The 17,196-nt window shown below is 28.8% G+C and overlaps 2 protein-coding genes across 2 annotated transcripts; one reads left to right on the forward strand and one right to left on the reverse strand.

The window, feature by feature from the left end:
* The first annotated feature begins 336 nt into the window (after positions 1 to 336).
* On the forward strand, positions 337 to 1,491 carry LOC129289624 (uncharacterized). Its single transcript, XM_054926424.1, has one exon. The coding sequence runs from the start codon at positions 520 to 522 to the stop codon at positions 1,135 to 1,137; it is 618 nt and encodes a 205-aa protein (XP_054782399.1). The 5' UTR covers positions 337 to 519; the 3' UTR covers positions 1,138 to 1,491.
* Positions 1,492 to 6,848: 5,357 nt separating this feature from the next.
* LOC129289483 (uncharacterized) lies at positions 6,849 to 7,857 on the reverse strand. Its single transcript, XM_054926252.1, has one exon. It carries the CDS (start codon positions 7,768 to 7,770, stop codon positions 7,147 to 7,149), a length of 624 nt encoding a protein of 207 aa, XP_054782227.1. The 5' UTR covers positions 7,771 to 7,857; the 3' UTR covers positions 6,849 to 7,146.
* Positions 7,858 to 17,196: the final 9,339 nt, after the last annotated feature.

Genomic DNA, 17,196 nt, shown 5'->3' on the forward strand with positions numbered 1-17,196 from the left:
ATATTTTAAATAATTAAAATTATATAAATTGATATATAATGAGATAAAATTTAGAAACAAAATTATAATTAAATTAAACTATAAGAAATAAGTTATATTCAAGTTATAAAGTGAAGAGACCGGCTTGTAATCAACTTAAGCATAGGGTTAAATAATTTATTTTTCGTATAATTATTATAATCCGAATGTGAGATGCACTTTCTTTTGATCAGGCGCGTGCACTAAGGAAGTTTCCTGTTCCCACCCATAGATTATGACGCTGGAAAGCGAAACCATTCCCACCCTCTGTTTCTACATTAACAACCACTCAGTCCTTCTCTCACTTACCTCAACGAGAAGTAACCGCCCTCGGAACCATTCTGAAATTACATTTATGCCCTTACCTTCCTTCTTCTTCCCTGTCTCCCTATATAAACCTGCCTTCACTTGAAAACCGTTTGCGCAACTGACTCCCGAAAACTGTGCTTCTGCTCTTTCTCTCTCCTCATCTCCTTCAACGTTCACTCTCTCTCTTAAAGGATGGCTTCTTCTGGTTGCGTAGCGTCTCCACCTTCGAGAAACAAAACGACGATGTCGCGTTCTTCTTCGTCGGCGTTTGCTTCGTCGTCTTCGAGTTTCGCTCCACGGTCGTCTACTTTCTTGACGCGCTCATCGTCACCCACGCACCTCAGCCTTATTGGCAGTCGATTGCGGCCTCCGTCTTCATCTTCGCCTTCGCCGTCGACGCCGTCAACGTCAACCTCCATGACATTCTCTATCGATAGGTCGACTTCTCCACGACGGTCGATGTCGGTGACGAAGCAGACGAACAATGCGGTGTCGAGTAACAAGAGAATGTGTATGTGTGCCCCTACAACGCACCCTGGCTCGTTCCGATGCGCCTACCACAAGCGTCTGGCCGAACAGCAGAAGAATCGAGCGGCGTCGCCTGGTCTTCAATCCTCGAGTACGAGTCTGAATCTTCGGCGATCGGCTATGAAGAACTCTCTGGTGAGAATCGGCGGTGTGGAGGGTGAATTGGTGAAGAGGACACTGACCACTCTAATTAGACCTTCGTCGCATCAGCTACGACGACGAGAAGGCTTTCAACCAAGGCGGAGCCGACTCTGGATGATGTCCTATGTTGAAGTCGAGTAGTGCTTCTGTTTCCGGATACATCCCTTGGCTGACTCTTTATCTTCTTTCGGAAGATTAGTAATTACTCTGTTCTTCGGATCAACAACACTGAATTAAGAGTAACAATTTTGGAAGTGGTGATATGATAGAACTATTTGTAAATATGGGGATTGTTGTGAATAAATTTTTCTTTCAACCATTGATACTCGGATCTGAAGAATTCGTTGATGCTACTATTTGAATTTGATGGTCGAATTTGTTATTTTATTTAGTTGGATCTGTGGTTTCTGTCCATAATTTAAGTGACAAATACAGAATTCGGAAGCAGCTGAAGATTTATTTATTTATTTCTTTTGGGAAGATGTTGAAAATTTACGTTCGCAATGAGGATTCTTGCAACTTGAATTAATTGATCTTGGCTGTTGCTTCGAAGTTTTAAATCCTTCATCTAACTCGCTGGTTGTTCTAAAATTGATCATTTCAATGCAGTCCATTGCTTAATTGCAACAGGAACTAGGAGTTAAAAAGAGGAAAAAATCAAGAGAAAAAGGTAAGATATATATTCCCGTTGTTAAAAATGCACTAAGATTGAATATTTAAAATATAATATAAATTTTTTAAAGTATAATTGTTTTATTTAATAAGTTATTTTATATTTATTTTAATGTAAAATATGTTTTATATTTATTTTAATATAAATATTTGAAAAAAATAAAATTAATTTAAAATAAATAATTATTTTATTAAGGTGAGATTTGATTAAAAATGTTTTAAGAAAACATATATACATATATCTTATATAATATGTTCAAATTTAACAAGTTAATAGATGATTCTTCATGCTTGCAACCGCCATTTAGATATTTATTATTGTGATTTTTGCATCAATTTGAATCTTGTAATCCTGAGATTTTAATGATTGTAAAATAGTTTTAAAATATTATGTATCATTATTTTAATAATTTTATTTTTAAAATAGACTTTTTTTTTATTTCTTGTTTCTTTCTTCTACCATTTCATTGCAATTAATATATATATATATATATATAATCATCTGACATGGTCACTAGGTATTACACAAGTAAATATGGTGCCGCGGACCAGGTAATTTTGTGGGAGAAGTTTTCTAAAATCTTAAAAATTTTGCTCTACATTTTGGCCAGATAAATCCGGGGGAACCGAAGAATTCGTTGATGCTATTTTATGTTGGAATTTGGAATTGTATTTAGGTGGGCCTTTGATTTCTCGGTTGTTTATCATTTGTGATAAATATAGCATTTACAACAATTTAAGACTTGCTCTCTCCAAATCTAAAAGAAGTTTATTAATGTCTTAATTTTTTTTAAAAAAATGTCTATGCCTTTTTATTTATGTTTTTGAATGAAATATTTAAACTGCTCTCATTAACTACATTAATTTCATTAAAGCAAGGGTATAAATATAAAAAAATAAAATTTACTCAATACTTTATATTTTGAATCAAGAGATACTTTTAGAAAATGGTTTGCTCCCTTCATTCTTATATATAAGATATTTTTTATAAATTATTTTGTCACTAAATATAAAAGGTGTCATGATATTTTTTAATATTTAAACAATTTTGCTTTTGTCTTAAAAAATGAAAGAAATATTATTGTATATTATATCCACCAATATCATAATATTAATTGTGATATTATTGGGGACAAAATTAAAAAATTATTATAATTTTAACTAAATAATAAAATTTTATTAATATGAAGAATTTAATTAAAAATATTTTATATATAAGTGGGAAGGAAGTGAGTATATCAGTATATTGTAAGACGAGGGAGTAAAATTTTCTGGGAAAGATGCTGAGAATTTACGTTGGCAATTAAGGATTCTTGAATTAGTACATGATTATGATCGTTGCTCTCAAGTTTTCAGTCTACAACTTCAATGCAGTCTCTTCTACTCATTGGATTTCAATTCACTGTAACAAAAAAAAAGTCTTAAAATTCATTAAATCTATTTAAAAATTAAATAAATTTATAATTTTATTTCTATTAAATATATATAATTTAATAAATATATTTTCTCTCAGAAGATAAAAATAAGTATATTCAAAATAAAAATATATTCAAAGTACTAGGTTGATAGATTCTTCAATCTTGTAATCTCATCTTAATATTGTGATTTTCAAATCTATTTTTCTTACTCGAATAAGAGATTTCATTACTGAATAAAAATATGAAACAAAGAAGTAGGGTCTCAAACAACAAAATAGCAAAAGGAGACATCATGAAAACAAACCAAGAACGTAAAAGAGTTCCAAAAAATAAAACTGCAAAAGAAAACATAAAAACAACTAATCATTCATCTTCTTAATCTTTGAGCAATCTCTAAGTAATCCTTCATTATAAGATCTTGCACAAAACTGGGAGGACCGAGGATCCAATCCACATGACGTGGCTCATTTAAAGAAACCTTAGCCATCCAATCAGCTACCAAATTTGCTTCTTTGGGAAGCCAAAGAAATTTATGATTCCTAATATTATTCTCAAAGCTTGAATATTTTCAAGCAATGTATCACAACCCCATTCAGGTGGGGTCTTTTCTTTAATAATAGAATCAATCAAAATTTCATTATCCGATTCAAAAATTACCTCATCAAGTTCATTCTCGATCGCATAGCTTATTGCAGATTCCATAACTTTAATCTCAGCTTGCAAAGGTGACTCAACGTTGAGCCTACAATTCCATCCATCCAAAAGCCATGCATTTGAATCTCTCACTGCAAAACATATTGATGCAATTCCTTGTTCATCAGAAAAGGCACAGCTTGTATTTATTTTTATCCAATTCCCTATTGGTGCTTCCCACTTAATAATAGTTGAACTTCGCTCATTAGTCTTCTTATTATCTTCAGACTGATCTTGAGAAATCAACCCATTTTCATCACTAATTTTAGAAGTCATAGTTTTTGATGTAGCACAAACCAATAGAGGAAATGGGAATGAATGTTCATGAATATCTTGATCTTGATTTTTATATTTGCATGCCAAGATTTTCAAACCCTTTGGAATCTTTTAATCCCGTAATTATTTATGTTGTTGCGATATGCTGTTACGATTTTAGTTATTGCAAAATAAAAGGGAAGGTAAATCTTATAGAATATGAATTTTCTCAAAAAAATTTCAACAAGATTAATTAGTGCTTGTTAATTGAAAAAACCGTTGACTATAGAGAGGTATTACTCTGAGATCTTTTGATTTCTTCATAATATTTTGTTTTTAACAAAAACTAAATTATACAAAATTCCCGTAAACTTTAAACTATATATTAGTAATCTTTTTAACTTTTGAAACTTAATAATAAACTTCATTGAACTTTCAAGTTTATACAAATAACATCTAACCATTAATTATATACCACTTAAATTTTATTTTTGTGTGCATTTGAGCCACTCAAACTTTGATTTATATATGGATAACCTTCCTAAATTTTAAGTTATGTGTAAATAATTAATATATAAAATTAATCATACAAAGTTATTTACATACATATAAGAGTTGAGGGAGTTCATTGTACAGCTTCAAAAATTAAGAAAGTTATATGTATATAGTTCAAAGTTCAAGAGAGTAGTGTATGATTTAGCCTTTTTAAAATGAAGGAATTGAATTAGGCTAAAAAAAAAGAAGAAAAAAACGGGGAAAAACTAAAATTGAATTGGTGATAAATTAATTTATATTTAATACGTTGCGATTTATAATCATTTCAAGATGATTTTAAATTCAAAAAAGGAAAACAAATCTAAACGAGCATTGATTTGGTCAAAATTTTGTTTTAAAAAAGTTATTAATTAGTACTCCTAGTTTTTAATTAGAGGCCGTTGTTATTCCGTCATCTTTGATTTCTCCATAATTTTTTGGAGTTAGACTGAAACAGAATCCATGGGAAACACAGAGAAACAAAATTGAAACCTTATTAAATTAATCGAGAAAAATGACAAATTTGTGATCTTACCTCAGGATTTGAATTGAATTCTTTATGAATTTTTGCTATGTTTCTTAAACATAAAAGCTAGTTAAGATTTATTTTAATTATAGGCATAAGATTTCAATCTCTTTTATTTCTCATTGCTATAGGTGTAATTAAAGATTTTTTGCTAAACATAACTCTTATAGAGGATCAAAATCACCTGTCTTAAAAAGAATGCACTTTCCAGTAGTGACATTTAATTGAGGGAAGAATTGAAAAGAAAATCATTTTTATTCATAAACTAAGTTTCCATATTTTCTTAGCATGTATACATTTTTTTAAAAAAAAAAAATTGAGATTGTGTTGTGACTAACTTCTCTCTCTCTGTTTTTTTTTTTTTGGGTATAAACTTCTCTCTCTTTTTTTTTTTTTTTTTTTGGTGGTATAAACTTCTCTTTTGCCTTTAGAAAGAATGGAGCTTTCCTTCATTGTCTCCATGGGGCTTTGATTGAACCCATTAAATTAGAGCAAGTGGACTAATCTATTTGAGCCCAGGTGTACAAAATGGATTCTCTTCCTCCTCAGCACCATTCCTCTCATAAATTTCAATTTTTTAAGAAAGGGGAATTGCATTAAAGGACAAAAATTGAATTAAACTTAAATAATGAAGGATTAAAATACTTAAAAAATGAAAAAATAAGCACCAAAGGTTGTTTAGTGAATTGGTTTAAAAGTTTGCTGCTCCCATTTCATGATTTGGAGCCCTCCAAACAAATTTGCAAGTGACATTCGCTAATTTATATATATAAAAAAAACTTGTCAAGTATACTATTACTCAAAAATTGTTTTTCTTTACAGATTAATGAATTTTACTTGTTAATTATTGTTTTGAGGGCTGCAATTAAGAGTATGAGGGTACAAATCACTAGAAGGGGTGTCCCTTTACAAATTAATAAATTTCACTTGCAAATTCTCATTTTGGTGCTTGAAATTCATGGAATGAGAGTAGCAACATTTTAAACCAATTCAATATTTATATAAGGACCTTTGATTCTCATTTCAGATTTCCAAATTATTTGATCTTTATTTAAATTTAATTCAATATTTTGATCCTTTAATGTCATTTCCCTTTTTCCCAGATTACCGGGGTCACACACACTTTGATTCTGGAATGTCTCTTGAGCTATAAGCTCTTGATTTATAGATAGTTATACTATCATATATTACTATTCATGGTATTTACTTTATTTATAGGTCATAAAGCAAACCATTTACTTTCTTGCTCATGCAACCTTTCAACTCAGATCTTGGAAAAGAAGACTTGATATAAGAGAAGATACAAAAGCATGTAGAGTGCCTTTTCTTTGTTGACTAGTTGAGCAGTTAATTTAGACTGCAATTTTCTATGAACTGTGTTGCCACATTTAATCTGACTTTTCTTAGAAATAAGGTATGTTTCTGTAGTGGTAATTTGAATCTGAAAGCTGAAGCTACACTTTAATGCTCAGCAACATATTATTGACCCAAAAAAATGAGACCCTGTTTACAATTGTTAACGTATTCTCACATTCACAAGCAAATTTATTCTTAGCATTTACGCTTCTGTATCTGTCTGACATATCAGAATGTTTCTGCAATTTTGAAAAGTACTAAAATTTCATTAAATTAAAAAAGTAAGGTTGTTCAATGTCTCTTACCATTTATGTAATCCCAATCCTCCAGTGTCTATTCCAGAATTGTAAGATGTGAATGATAAAGAAGCACTAAACAGTAAATATACTCTGCAAATATGTTTACAATCACAATGAAATAATAATTCAAGCAAAAAGCTAATCCAAACTGTTTCATTTGTTCCTGGAACTATAAACTTTGGAAATCATCCAAATCTTACGGCAAATTTTCCACTGTTGAACATGCAAAAGCAAAAGAGACACAATTTAGTTACAGAATCAGACAGATGCTAAAGTTACCTATCTGACCACTAGAGCAAAAGAGAGAGTGAGAGTGAGTGAGAGAGAGAAATGAACTCAAATCTCTCTGCTGATATGGAAAATCCCAAAGAAAAAGGAAAAGGAAAGAAACTTGATTTCAGTTTGGCTTTAGATCCTGAAACATAGCATCCCACCTGATCTCTTCAAGAGCAGCTGACCAATACCCATCACCATCACCATCATCATCTTCGTCAGCCTTTTTCATTTCCTTCTGCAAATTCTTCACCTTTGGGCTAGAAATTGAAAACCCATCAAGAACAGGTAAAGTAGGAACTACTGCAGAATTTCCATTAGTGAGAAGAAGCCTCTCTTGCTTATAATTACTATTCACTATCAGCTTCTTACTTCTGCTTCTCTTCACCATACTACTCTTCCACCTTGTTTCCTGATCACTTGTTGGCTTAGTAGGGACCACCACAAGGGCAGATTTTTCTCTATGAATCAGAGAATGAATGTAATTGGATAAACACTTCTTGGTCTTCTTGATCGTCCCTATGAGCCTTGACACTACTGGATTTGAGCTTCTGGGCTTTTCCTTCTTTGCAAGCTTGAGAATTTCAAGCCTGTGCTTGGCTATGGAGATTCCCATGCTCTGAAGAAACTCATGGTTGAAGTAAACTATGTCTTCTTGTTCAAGCTCATTGTGAGCAAAAACGACGCCATATTCATAGACCAGAGAGGGGTCAAGGCTTGTTTTTGAAAGCCATGAGAACCAATCCATGGCTGCTGAACCAGAGAGATCCTGAAAGAGAGAAGGCAACTAAAGAGAAAGTGAGAGAAAGTGATGAAGTGTGAAGAGTGTGACATAGACATTATGTGGGGTGGCCATGGCTATATATATAGTGTATATGCTTTTCTAAAATGGTTATTGCAATCTTGAGAGTGACTAAAGGGAAAAATAAAAGATGGGTTTGTTTGCGTAGTGCATGTTACCCCATGTTCATGTTCGCTCCAAAATTAGGCAAGTGTGATGTGATCAATCCTTGTGGTGTGAGATCAATGTCAAATGATAATATGTCATGATATTTTAATTTAGGGCAAACTACATTTTTTTTTTAAATTTTGTTAATATTATATATGAAATTCCTTTTTATAATTTATACATATATCTCATAAAATAAAATATTATCTTAAATTGTATTTAACTTTTACTTAAATTACACGAGTCTTAAATAGTGATATTCATTCATTAAATTTCATATGATACATAAGCTCCATCTAGTTTATTTTATTTGGCCAAAAGATATATGTTTTTCTTTTGGTTTCTTGCCAATGTATAAGTACTCTTCAAAATTACCAGATTTGGTATAAAAATAGAAGACAAAGTTAAAATATTAATGGAGTGTGTGTAGTGTTTTAGTAGTATAAAGAATTGTCTAATATGATAAATGAATACCAATAAACATGAATATCTTGAATGCATCTTGACATTTAAAAAAAAAAAAGCAGGAAGAAATGAGTGTAAAATGGCGTCTACTGGGACTAAGGAAAAGAGATCAAAGGTGGGCCAGTGCTTGTTGCTTTGGTGGGTTGAAAATCTGGGAAAAGAAAGTGAAAATTTGTGACATTTGTCTTCAAAACTTTGGAATTTTTAATCCATTCATTAATTGGTTCATATGCATGCCTTCTGCATAACACTCATGAGTCTTTGATTGAACTAAAACTAAAGGGAAGCACAGCTTTACTACACTCTATGAATTATGCATTCTTGGGTTTCCCCATAGATCAAAGCTCTTCCTTTCACTCCTTTTCTTTTGCCTTTGGTTAAACATTCTATGTTTATGATTTCTTCTCTCTTTGGATCACAAATTAGGACCAAGGAAGACTCTACCACTTAAGGTATATGTACAAATGTGCTTACAATTATCTATCAATAAAATCGAACCCAGATATTAACTAACAATAGTGTTTAAATCTACACCTTATTATAGGGTATGAATCATATTCTTACCAACAGGAATAATCTTTGTTAGAAATGCTAATCATAACTCAAGAAAATTTACAATGAGGAGATATTTCTGAAAAGGATATTTACCCAATATCTTGGTGTCTTTTTTTTCAATACAAGGTCACGATAAAATATCGTGCAAAAGGATCAAATCAGGTCATGTCAAAAATCAAAATGCTTCTACAATCATTAGGAGCGTCATCAAGTAACGTAGTATCAAAGTGATCGCTAGAGGCCTTATGAGTTAGGAGATAGGCACAACGATTTGTTTCTCTATAGACATGATCTAGGGTGACCTTCCAGTTCCTCATGATGAGATTTTTAATGCTTTTGATGATAGTTAAAAGCAAATGAGCCTAATTAGGTTGCCATTAATGAGTGATATGGCCTCCATTGAGTTGGTACAAATATTAAGTCTAGGAACTTTAGCATTCCAACAAATGATTAGGCCTTCTAGAATCCCGATAAGCTCAGCAATTGTGATGTGTTGGTAACTAAGTTTTTAGTGAAACATTTAATTCAATTACTCTTGTCATCCCTAATGAGCCCTCCACAAGCTGCGGAACATATCTTGGTGTCTTTAGAATTAAAAATGATTTCTTAACAATTATCGATATATAGTTGGGCTCCCTCAAAGGTTAATTGGTTCATCTAAATGTGGATCGTTATATCAATCATAAAGTGAGGCTATACTTATTCTTGAAGGTCTTAAAATTTGTTGGAATTGTGGTTTTCATAAAATTGTGATTGCATCCAATGTTGTAGAAGTTGTCAATATGATTAACATAGATAACAATATATATAGGATAACTTGTGCCTAACAACATGATAAATAAGAAAATTGGAGACCTCCTTGCAAAAAATAATAATTGAAATATTAGTCATGATCATGTATAATATGATACCTTGAAATCAATAAATGTGCTAATTGGTTGGTTAAATTTACTCATAATATTGATGTAATATACTTTCTATATTTTTATTGATCATCTCCCTTATTATTAAGATGTAGAGGGATGGTTAAATTAATTGTATACAAATTATTAAAGCAACCTCACTTCATTTAAATTAAGGAGACTCACCAACTCACATAAAACAAAAATTTCTCCTAATAAATGAAAATAAAATCAAGAAATTTTTAGACATTCATCATCATACTTAATAAAAGGAAATAATGCAGATTTCAATATTTGCGTTGGTTTCGCTTTTCTATTGTAATATATACACACGTCTTTCTTTGTATTTGTTTCATATTTTTTGTCCGTTTCACCTTTTCAATGCATCTGTATTTAATTATTTATAACTACATATTTTTCCTATGGCTATTAATATTTTTTTAAAAAAATACCAACCTCTATGCCAAAAATGAGAAGAAAAGGAAGAAGCTACACGTTCAATTTCCCAAGCAATACATATTTTCTGATTGGTTTGAACTATCATTTTTTTTCTTTTGTCATCTTTTATTCTGGACACCAATTGAGAGTCAGGTAATCTCTACATATATAAGTTAACTGACATAATTATAAATAGTTTTAAACGATTGAATAATTTCAATCTTAAAGAGAGCCACTCAAGCTATATATCCTAAACTAAGATAAGATTCCTATCTTATAATAATTAATTAAATTTTGTTTTTCCAAAAAAACTTCATAAGCTTCCAAAACCTAATACATGCATGCATGCACCTATCTCCAGGCTAAAAAGTGAAGATGAATGAAAGAAACAAAAAGCAAGACACATCATGTTTACACACACACACACAGTTCCATGACAAATCACTTTTATTCCAAATCAGAAGAGTCTGTCACAATGCTTAATAAATGACTCAAACACAATATATATATTTATATATATAAGTTTTGTTCCCATTCACATGTTCCTATCATCACATATTTGAATGTGTGTGTGTCGAGAAAGAAGGGGGGTTCACGGGTTCATGTTTGAAGATAAGAGAGCACTATTGCCATGTGAGAGTGCAGGATATGTATTTATAACATCACTTTGTCAATGTAGGTGAAGTATAGTAAGTGTGCTTTTATAGTTTAGTTGCTAGCCTCATTACTTTTATTACGATAGAGTTTTGCATTTGGAGTTTTTGATGCAAACAAGAGTGAAAAATAACTGCCAATAAAAGTTAGCCTCACTGGTGAAAATAAGACTAATGTCTAACTTAAACATGAGTTCAAATTTCACCGACATTAGCACCTTGTTAAATTAGTAATTAAATTATAGAATGAATAAATTACTTTCTAAACTTTAAGTTTAGGAACACCATAGATCCTAAACTCATTTAATTTATTGTGCAAATTGTTCCTTTAACTTCTGAAAACAGTACAATATAGTCCCTATCATTAATTAAAGTTAACTTTAACCATTAGTTGATCAAAAAATGATAGAAATTGATCTAAAAATTATAAAAAATGAACAACAAAATTTTTTGGTCCTTTTAGATAATTGTTGGGTCATTGTCTATAATTTTTTGATCCTTTTTCTATAGTTTTTGAGTCCATTTTTATTAGTTTTTGATCAAATAACAATCAAAATAAACTTTTGTTGATAGCAGAAGCTATATTGCACTATTTTTAAAAATTAAAAAAATAATTTACACGATAAATAAATTTAAGGTCTATAGTGCTATTAGATATAAAGTTTAGGAAATAATTTGCTTATTTACTCATAAATTATTAGTAAGTATATTTTTAAAAATTGTTTGAACTATATATACAAGACTTATTCAATTTTTTTTTTTTGGTAAAACATTGGAAACCGACTCTTTTAAATCAAAGCAAAGCAAAGACAGTTAATTTTAATTTGAAAACCAAGGTAATTAAAATGATCAAAAGTTACTTCTTACAAATTACCCTTGTTGTCGCTTATGCAGGCTTCTCAAAAAAGAAACGTTATTTAAAAAGAAACTTGAATTTGACAAACCTTATGTCAAAAAATTTTAAAAGCAATAATATAACTTTTAATTCTTAATTTTTCTCATAATTATCAATTTAGTCATTGAACTTTGATTCAATATAATTCAATCCTTATAGTTAATTAAATTAAGAAATTATAAGGATTCAGTATTATTGAGAAGTCAAAAAATTATAAAGACCAAGTTATTCCGGGAAAAAAAAATTCATAGGGATTGAATTATTTCAATTCAAAGTTCAAGAATTAATTGATAATTATGAATAAATTCATGGACTAAAAGTTATATTTTTCTATTTTAAAAATTTTAATCATTGTTAAAGACCAAAAATAATCATAAGTTTTGATGGCTCATTATAAAATTTTAGGAAAATTAAATGATTTTGATAATAAATTTCATAAAATTTTATAGCACATTTCAAAATTTAAAAAAATTGTCTTTAATAATAATTTAAAAATAATTAAATTTCATAAATCACATTAAATAACTTTAATGTAATTTTACCAAGTTTACGTTTGTAAATTTAATTTAATTTGGTAATATATTTTTTGATTTACTGTTACTAAATTCTTAGATTTGGTAATAATTTTTTTTGAAATTATATATATATATATATATATATTAAGCCCTCGAAACATGATATCAAGTGTTAGTCTTTGAATTAAAGTAATTATGAATCACGAATTTTTATATTTTTTAAGTAATTTTAATTAAGTTTGAGTCTTTGAGATGTAGTTAACTACCCCTCATTTTTTTTCTTTCTAAATCATCACCTCACTATCTGATTGAGAATAGTTATATATGTGTCGGCGCACTGAAATAATTGATCAAAGGCAAGAAACATTGCATGTACATACTTTATTCTCATGCAAACGTGCCTATCTGATAATTAATTAGAAATTTGTTCGTGTCTGGGGGAAAAAAAAAACAAAAGACCAACAGTGCATTATTCATTATTAATTAAATCAATAGTCATTTTCATTATTATATATAATTGAAGGTGGTGGGACCATATATGAGAAGTGTTGATGAACAGTGAGTTTCTGTAGTTGAATGTGAATTTTTTTATTTTTTATTTTTTTTGGGTTGAGACAGAAAATGACAAAATGATATAATTAGTGGGCTGCTTTTAGTTGGTAAAGGCGTGTGTGTTTGTGGACATCATAATTGAGTTTACATGCACTCATTTGAGTGTTTATTTGTTAAGCATCAGCTCAAATGCTTGCCGACTTAATTAAGTTAATCCATAGTTGATTATTTATTTGAGACTAAACCCTACACGCTTTGTTCAGAATGATTATTTTGAACTTTACTCTACATTGTTATAAGGCATTTCTAAATATCTCACTGAAATTAATAAAAAATAATTAATAAATTTTAATAGAGATAATATTAAAAATATCATTAATACCACATTAAGTATTTTTTATTCAGGACCAAAAGATTATTTTAGAAGGCACCTTATAATAAAGACAAGAGGAAGTATTACTATTTTTCTAGTCTCAGGGTTTGTTTGATTTTCAGTTAATATCTCCAAAAGAACTTTTGAAATGGATTTTGGATTTAGATATTGTTTAGTTTCCAATCTTTTTCAAGAAGTTCATTTAAAAAGTCCTTTTAGATGTTATTGAATGTGTTTTTGGCCAACTTAATTAAAATAATAGAGCTTTTGTAAAGTGAATTTGAAAAGTAAAATATTATTTGACAATACTATCCCAAGTTTGATTTTTTATTTTTTAAAAAAATAATTAATTCATTAAAACTATAATTATCATTTAAATAATAATAATAATTAGATATCAAATTTTTAATATTATAAATTAAATAATTAATTATGTTAATTTTTAAGGTTAAGTTAAAATTTTGCTTTTAAACTATTCTTTAAAGAACAATATTGCCCCTAAACTATTCATCGTAGTAATATTACCCCTAAACTAATCAAATTGGAGCAATGTTACCCTATCATTAAAATATCCATTATTGTAGCTAGTAGGACTCACTTCTCATGAGTTAAAGTGTAAGTTTGCCCCTAAACTATTTTCAAAGGAGCAATATTGTCCTCACCATTTAAAAATCATAAAATTAAATAAAAATAAAATTATAATAATATTAATGTATATATAAAATAAATATAAGAAAAAATATAAACTATAATTTTAAAACTTGTCAAATATAAATGAATCTTGATTATATTAGATATGAATAGATTCAAAAGTATCTATATTTACACGTATAACTATCGATATCTTTATAGAAAAATAATCTCAAATCATATTTTATACATATAAATTGTTCAAAAATAAAATTGACTTTTAGTAGGATCTAATTTTTATATTTTTATATTTTTTAAAAAAATTTGTAAGCTTTTTTAATATTTTATTTAAAACCGTCCAATTTTTTAAAAACTACTCTAGGTCCTAATTCAACTTTGACTTGCGGTTTAATAGTGGCATAACTCTTATCCAATTCAGCTCAATCAAGAAAATTATTTTTTAGTCCAAATCTAGTCGTTAATAATGGCTTCAGTCGATAGTTATAGATACAAATGTATATACTTTTGACTCTACTCATATCTAATTTAATCAAGATTCACTTATATCTAAAAAGTTATAAAATTATAATTTATAGTATTCTTAATTTATGATATTTTATTAACATACTATAAATTTTTTTCTTATATTTATTTTATATATACATTTAATATTATCATAATTTTATATTTATATATACACATTTAATATTATTGTAATTTTATTTTTATTTAATTTTATAATTTTTAAATGGTGAGGAAAATATTACTCCTTTAAGAATAGTTTATGAGCAAAATTACACATTAACTCATAAAAAATAGGTCCCACTAGCTACAATAACAGATATTTTAACAGAGAGGGCAATATTACTCTGATTTAATTAGTTTAGGGACAACATTACTTTTCTAAAAATAATTTGAGAGTAAAATTACACATTAATCCTAATTTTTAGCATTAACGTATAATAGAAGTTATAAATCTTCATCATATTTTTTAAAATTACAAATTAAAAAAGGTACAAATAATTAGAGATCAAGTTTTTAGTATTATAAATCAAATTTTATGTTATTTAAAATATTTATCATATTTTTTAAATATTTCAAATGTATTATATTTGTATAATAAAAATTATAAATAATCATAAATCAATATTTTTTTTGGTAATTGTACATTCAAAAGCACATTTTACTATCATAATTCAAACAACTTTCAATTTATCAAATTAAATTTTAAAAAATATATCTAAACACAAATTTTATTACAACAACTAACTTTTACTAAATTGATTTTGCCTGAATGAACTTTCAAGTTTTAACAAATAAACTTTTAACAAATTAAAAACCAAATGCATACTTAAATGTAGAAGTTAGTTGATAAATTTGGTTCAAGTCTTAAGGCTAAGCCTGGCTATTTGGTTTTTGGTTCATCAAAAATCAAGGGTAACATAGTCAGTTCAAAAGTTGGGTATACATTTGACTCTCTCATTAATACCTAATCCTTAAATTTGCTTTTCAAAAAACTACTACATGCATGTTTGGTTTTTTTGTTGACCAAAGTTAGTTTGTCAAAATTTTATTTGATAAAAATTAGCCTAGTAAAAGTCAATTATCATAAATTTATATTTGAATATATTTTTTTAAAAGTTAATTTAGTAAACTGAAAGTTATTTAGATTATATATAGTAAAATATGCTTTTAAATGTATAATTATCAAAAAGCACATTAATTTATAATTATTTGTAATTTTTGTTATACATATGTAATACATTAGAAAATTTTAAAAATGTGATAAAATTTTCAAATAACATAAATTTTGATATGTTAAATCATAAGAATAAGAAATATAAAATTGGATATATTTGAAACTTGTTTGGATGGTGTGATTCAAAAACTAGTTTAAAGTATAATAACAAAAAGGACATAAATTTCATTATATATATTTTTTATGACTAATTTGAACTTTGTAGAAAATAATGTTAAAGTTTAAATTACAATTTTTTTAAAAAAAGGTAGAATAAAAAAACTTTAAAAGGTACAATTTTTTACAAAAATGCCCCAAAAGTTTTTTTGAAGGAGCGGTGAGTACCTTTACAATTTCAAAGGAGCAACAATGCCCTAAAAGTATAAAAAATAAAGCAATGTCGCCCTACTCTGTTAACAGACTAGCGTTGACTAACGAATTGCCAAAATGGCATGAAGACTTAATTTGAAAGGTGACATTATTTTTATTTCGAACCCTAAAATGAAGAAAAAGGGTCACAAACAAAGATAAATGCAAGGAAGGTGTAGATGAGGACTTTAAATCTCATATAGCATTGTTGAATAAAGGAGAAAAGTCAAGATGTGCTAGGGCAAGAATGATTTTGGGGCAAGTGAGCTCAGATTCCTATCGAGCTATGAAAGAAAGGACAAAGTAGAGATTCAGTGTTGACTTTTAGTTATGAAATTGAATCTTGCTAAATAGACATATATGAGGATGAATTTTTTATATGCCTCTTCACAGTGAAATTGCATTGTAGCCCTTGACTTAGTGCTTCATTTTGTCTTAATCTAGGATAATTAATGTAAATGGAAAACCATAATATGGTGGACTAGTCATACGTAGATGATTTATTAAAGGAATTTGAAGAAAAAGAAAAGGCTCGAATGAGAGGGGATACAAGACAATCACTGAAGAGATTAAAGCGCATGATCTATGATGTTTTAAAAATAAAGTTGGAAGGAATCAAGGAAATGAAGGTAAGGAATCCCAAAATAGAGAAAATGAATATAAAGCCAATGTTGAGGAAATCATGAACATAGAGACATTATCTATTTAGCTACCACCAGGGTATGAGTCTGATAATGTGATCATTAGTGCGGAGGAATTAGTTAACATTAAGGGGATGAGTTTAAAGCTAGTTTGGAGGGTGTTAAGATGAAGAGAATAAGAAAGCATTTATAGATAGGGAGGAAGCTCATGTTGAGAATGAAAAAACATCTCTTGAGACTGATGTAAAGTTGTTGGTGATGATAATAGGGAGAATGATGGTCCAAGTCTGAGTGATTTTGAAAGTAAGCTATTAAACAATGGGGATAAGGACTTTAATTTTAGAGGGAATGATGAAAATGGTTCTGAAGAGGATGATGACAGTAGATATGAGGAGGAGTAATTGGATAATGATTTAGGCCCAATAAATGATGATGGGCCTTTAATGGACGAGAAGGACCTCAAGATGAAGGCAAATCCTTTTTTATAGTTGGTCAAACA

The sequence above is a fragment of the Prosopis cineraria genome, unplaced genomic scaffold (assembly GCF_029017545.1).
Source record: "Prosopis cineraria cultivar Desert tree isolate PC_DT_omini unplaced genomic scaffold, ASM2901754v1 PC12, whole genome shotgun sequence".
In the NCBI taxonomy this organism is placed as follows: Eukaryota; Viridiplantae; Streptophyta; class Magnoliopsida; order Fabales; family Fabaceae; genus Prosopis; species Prosopis cineraria.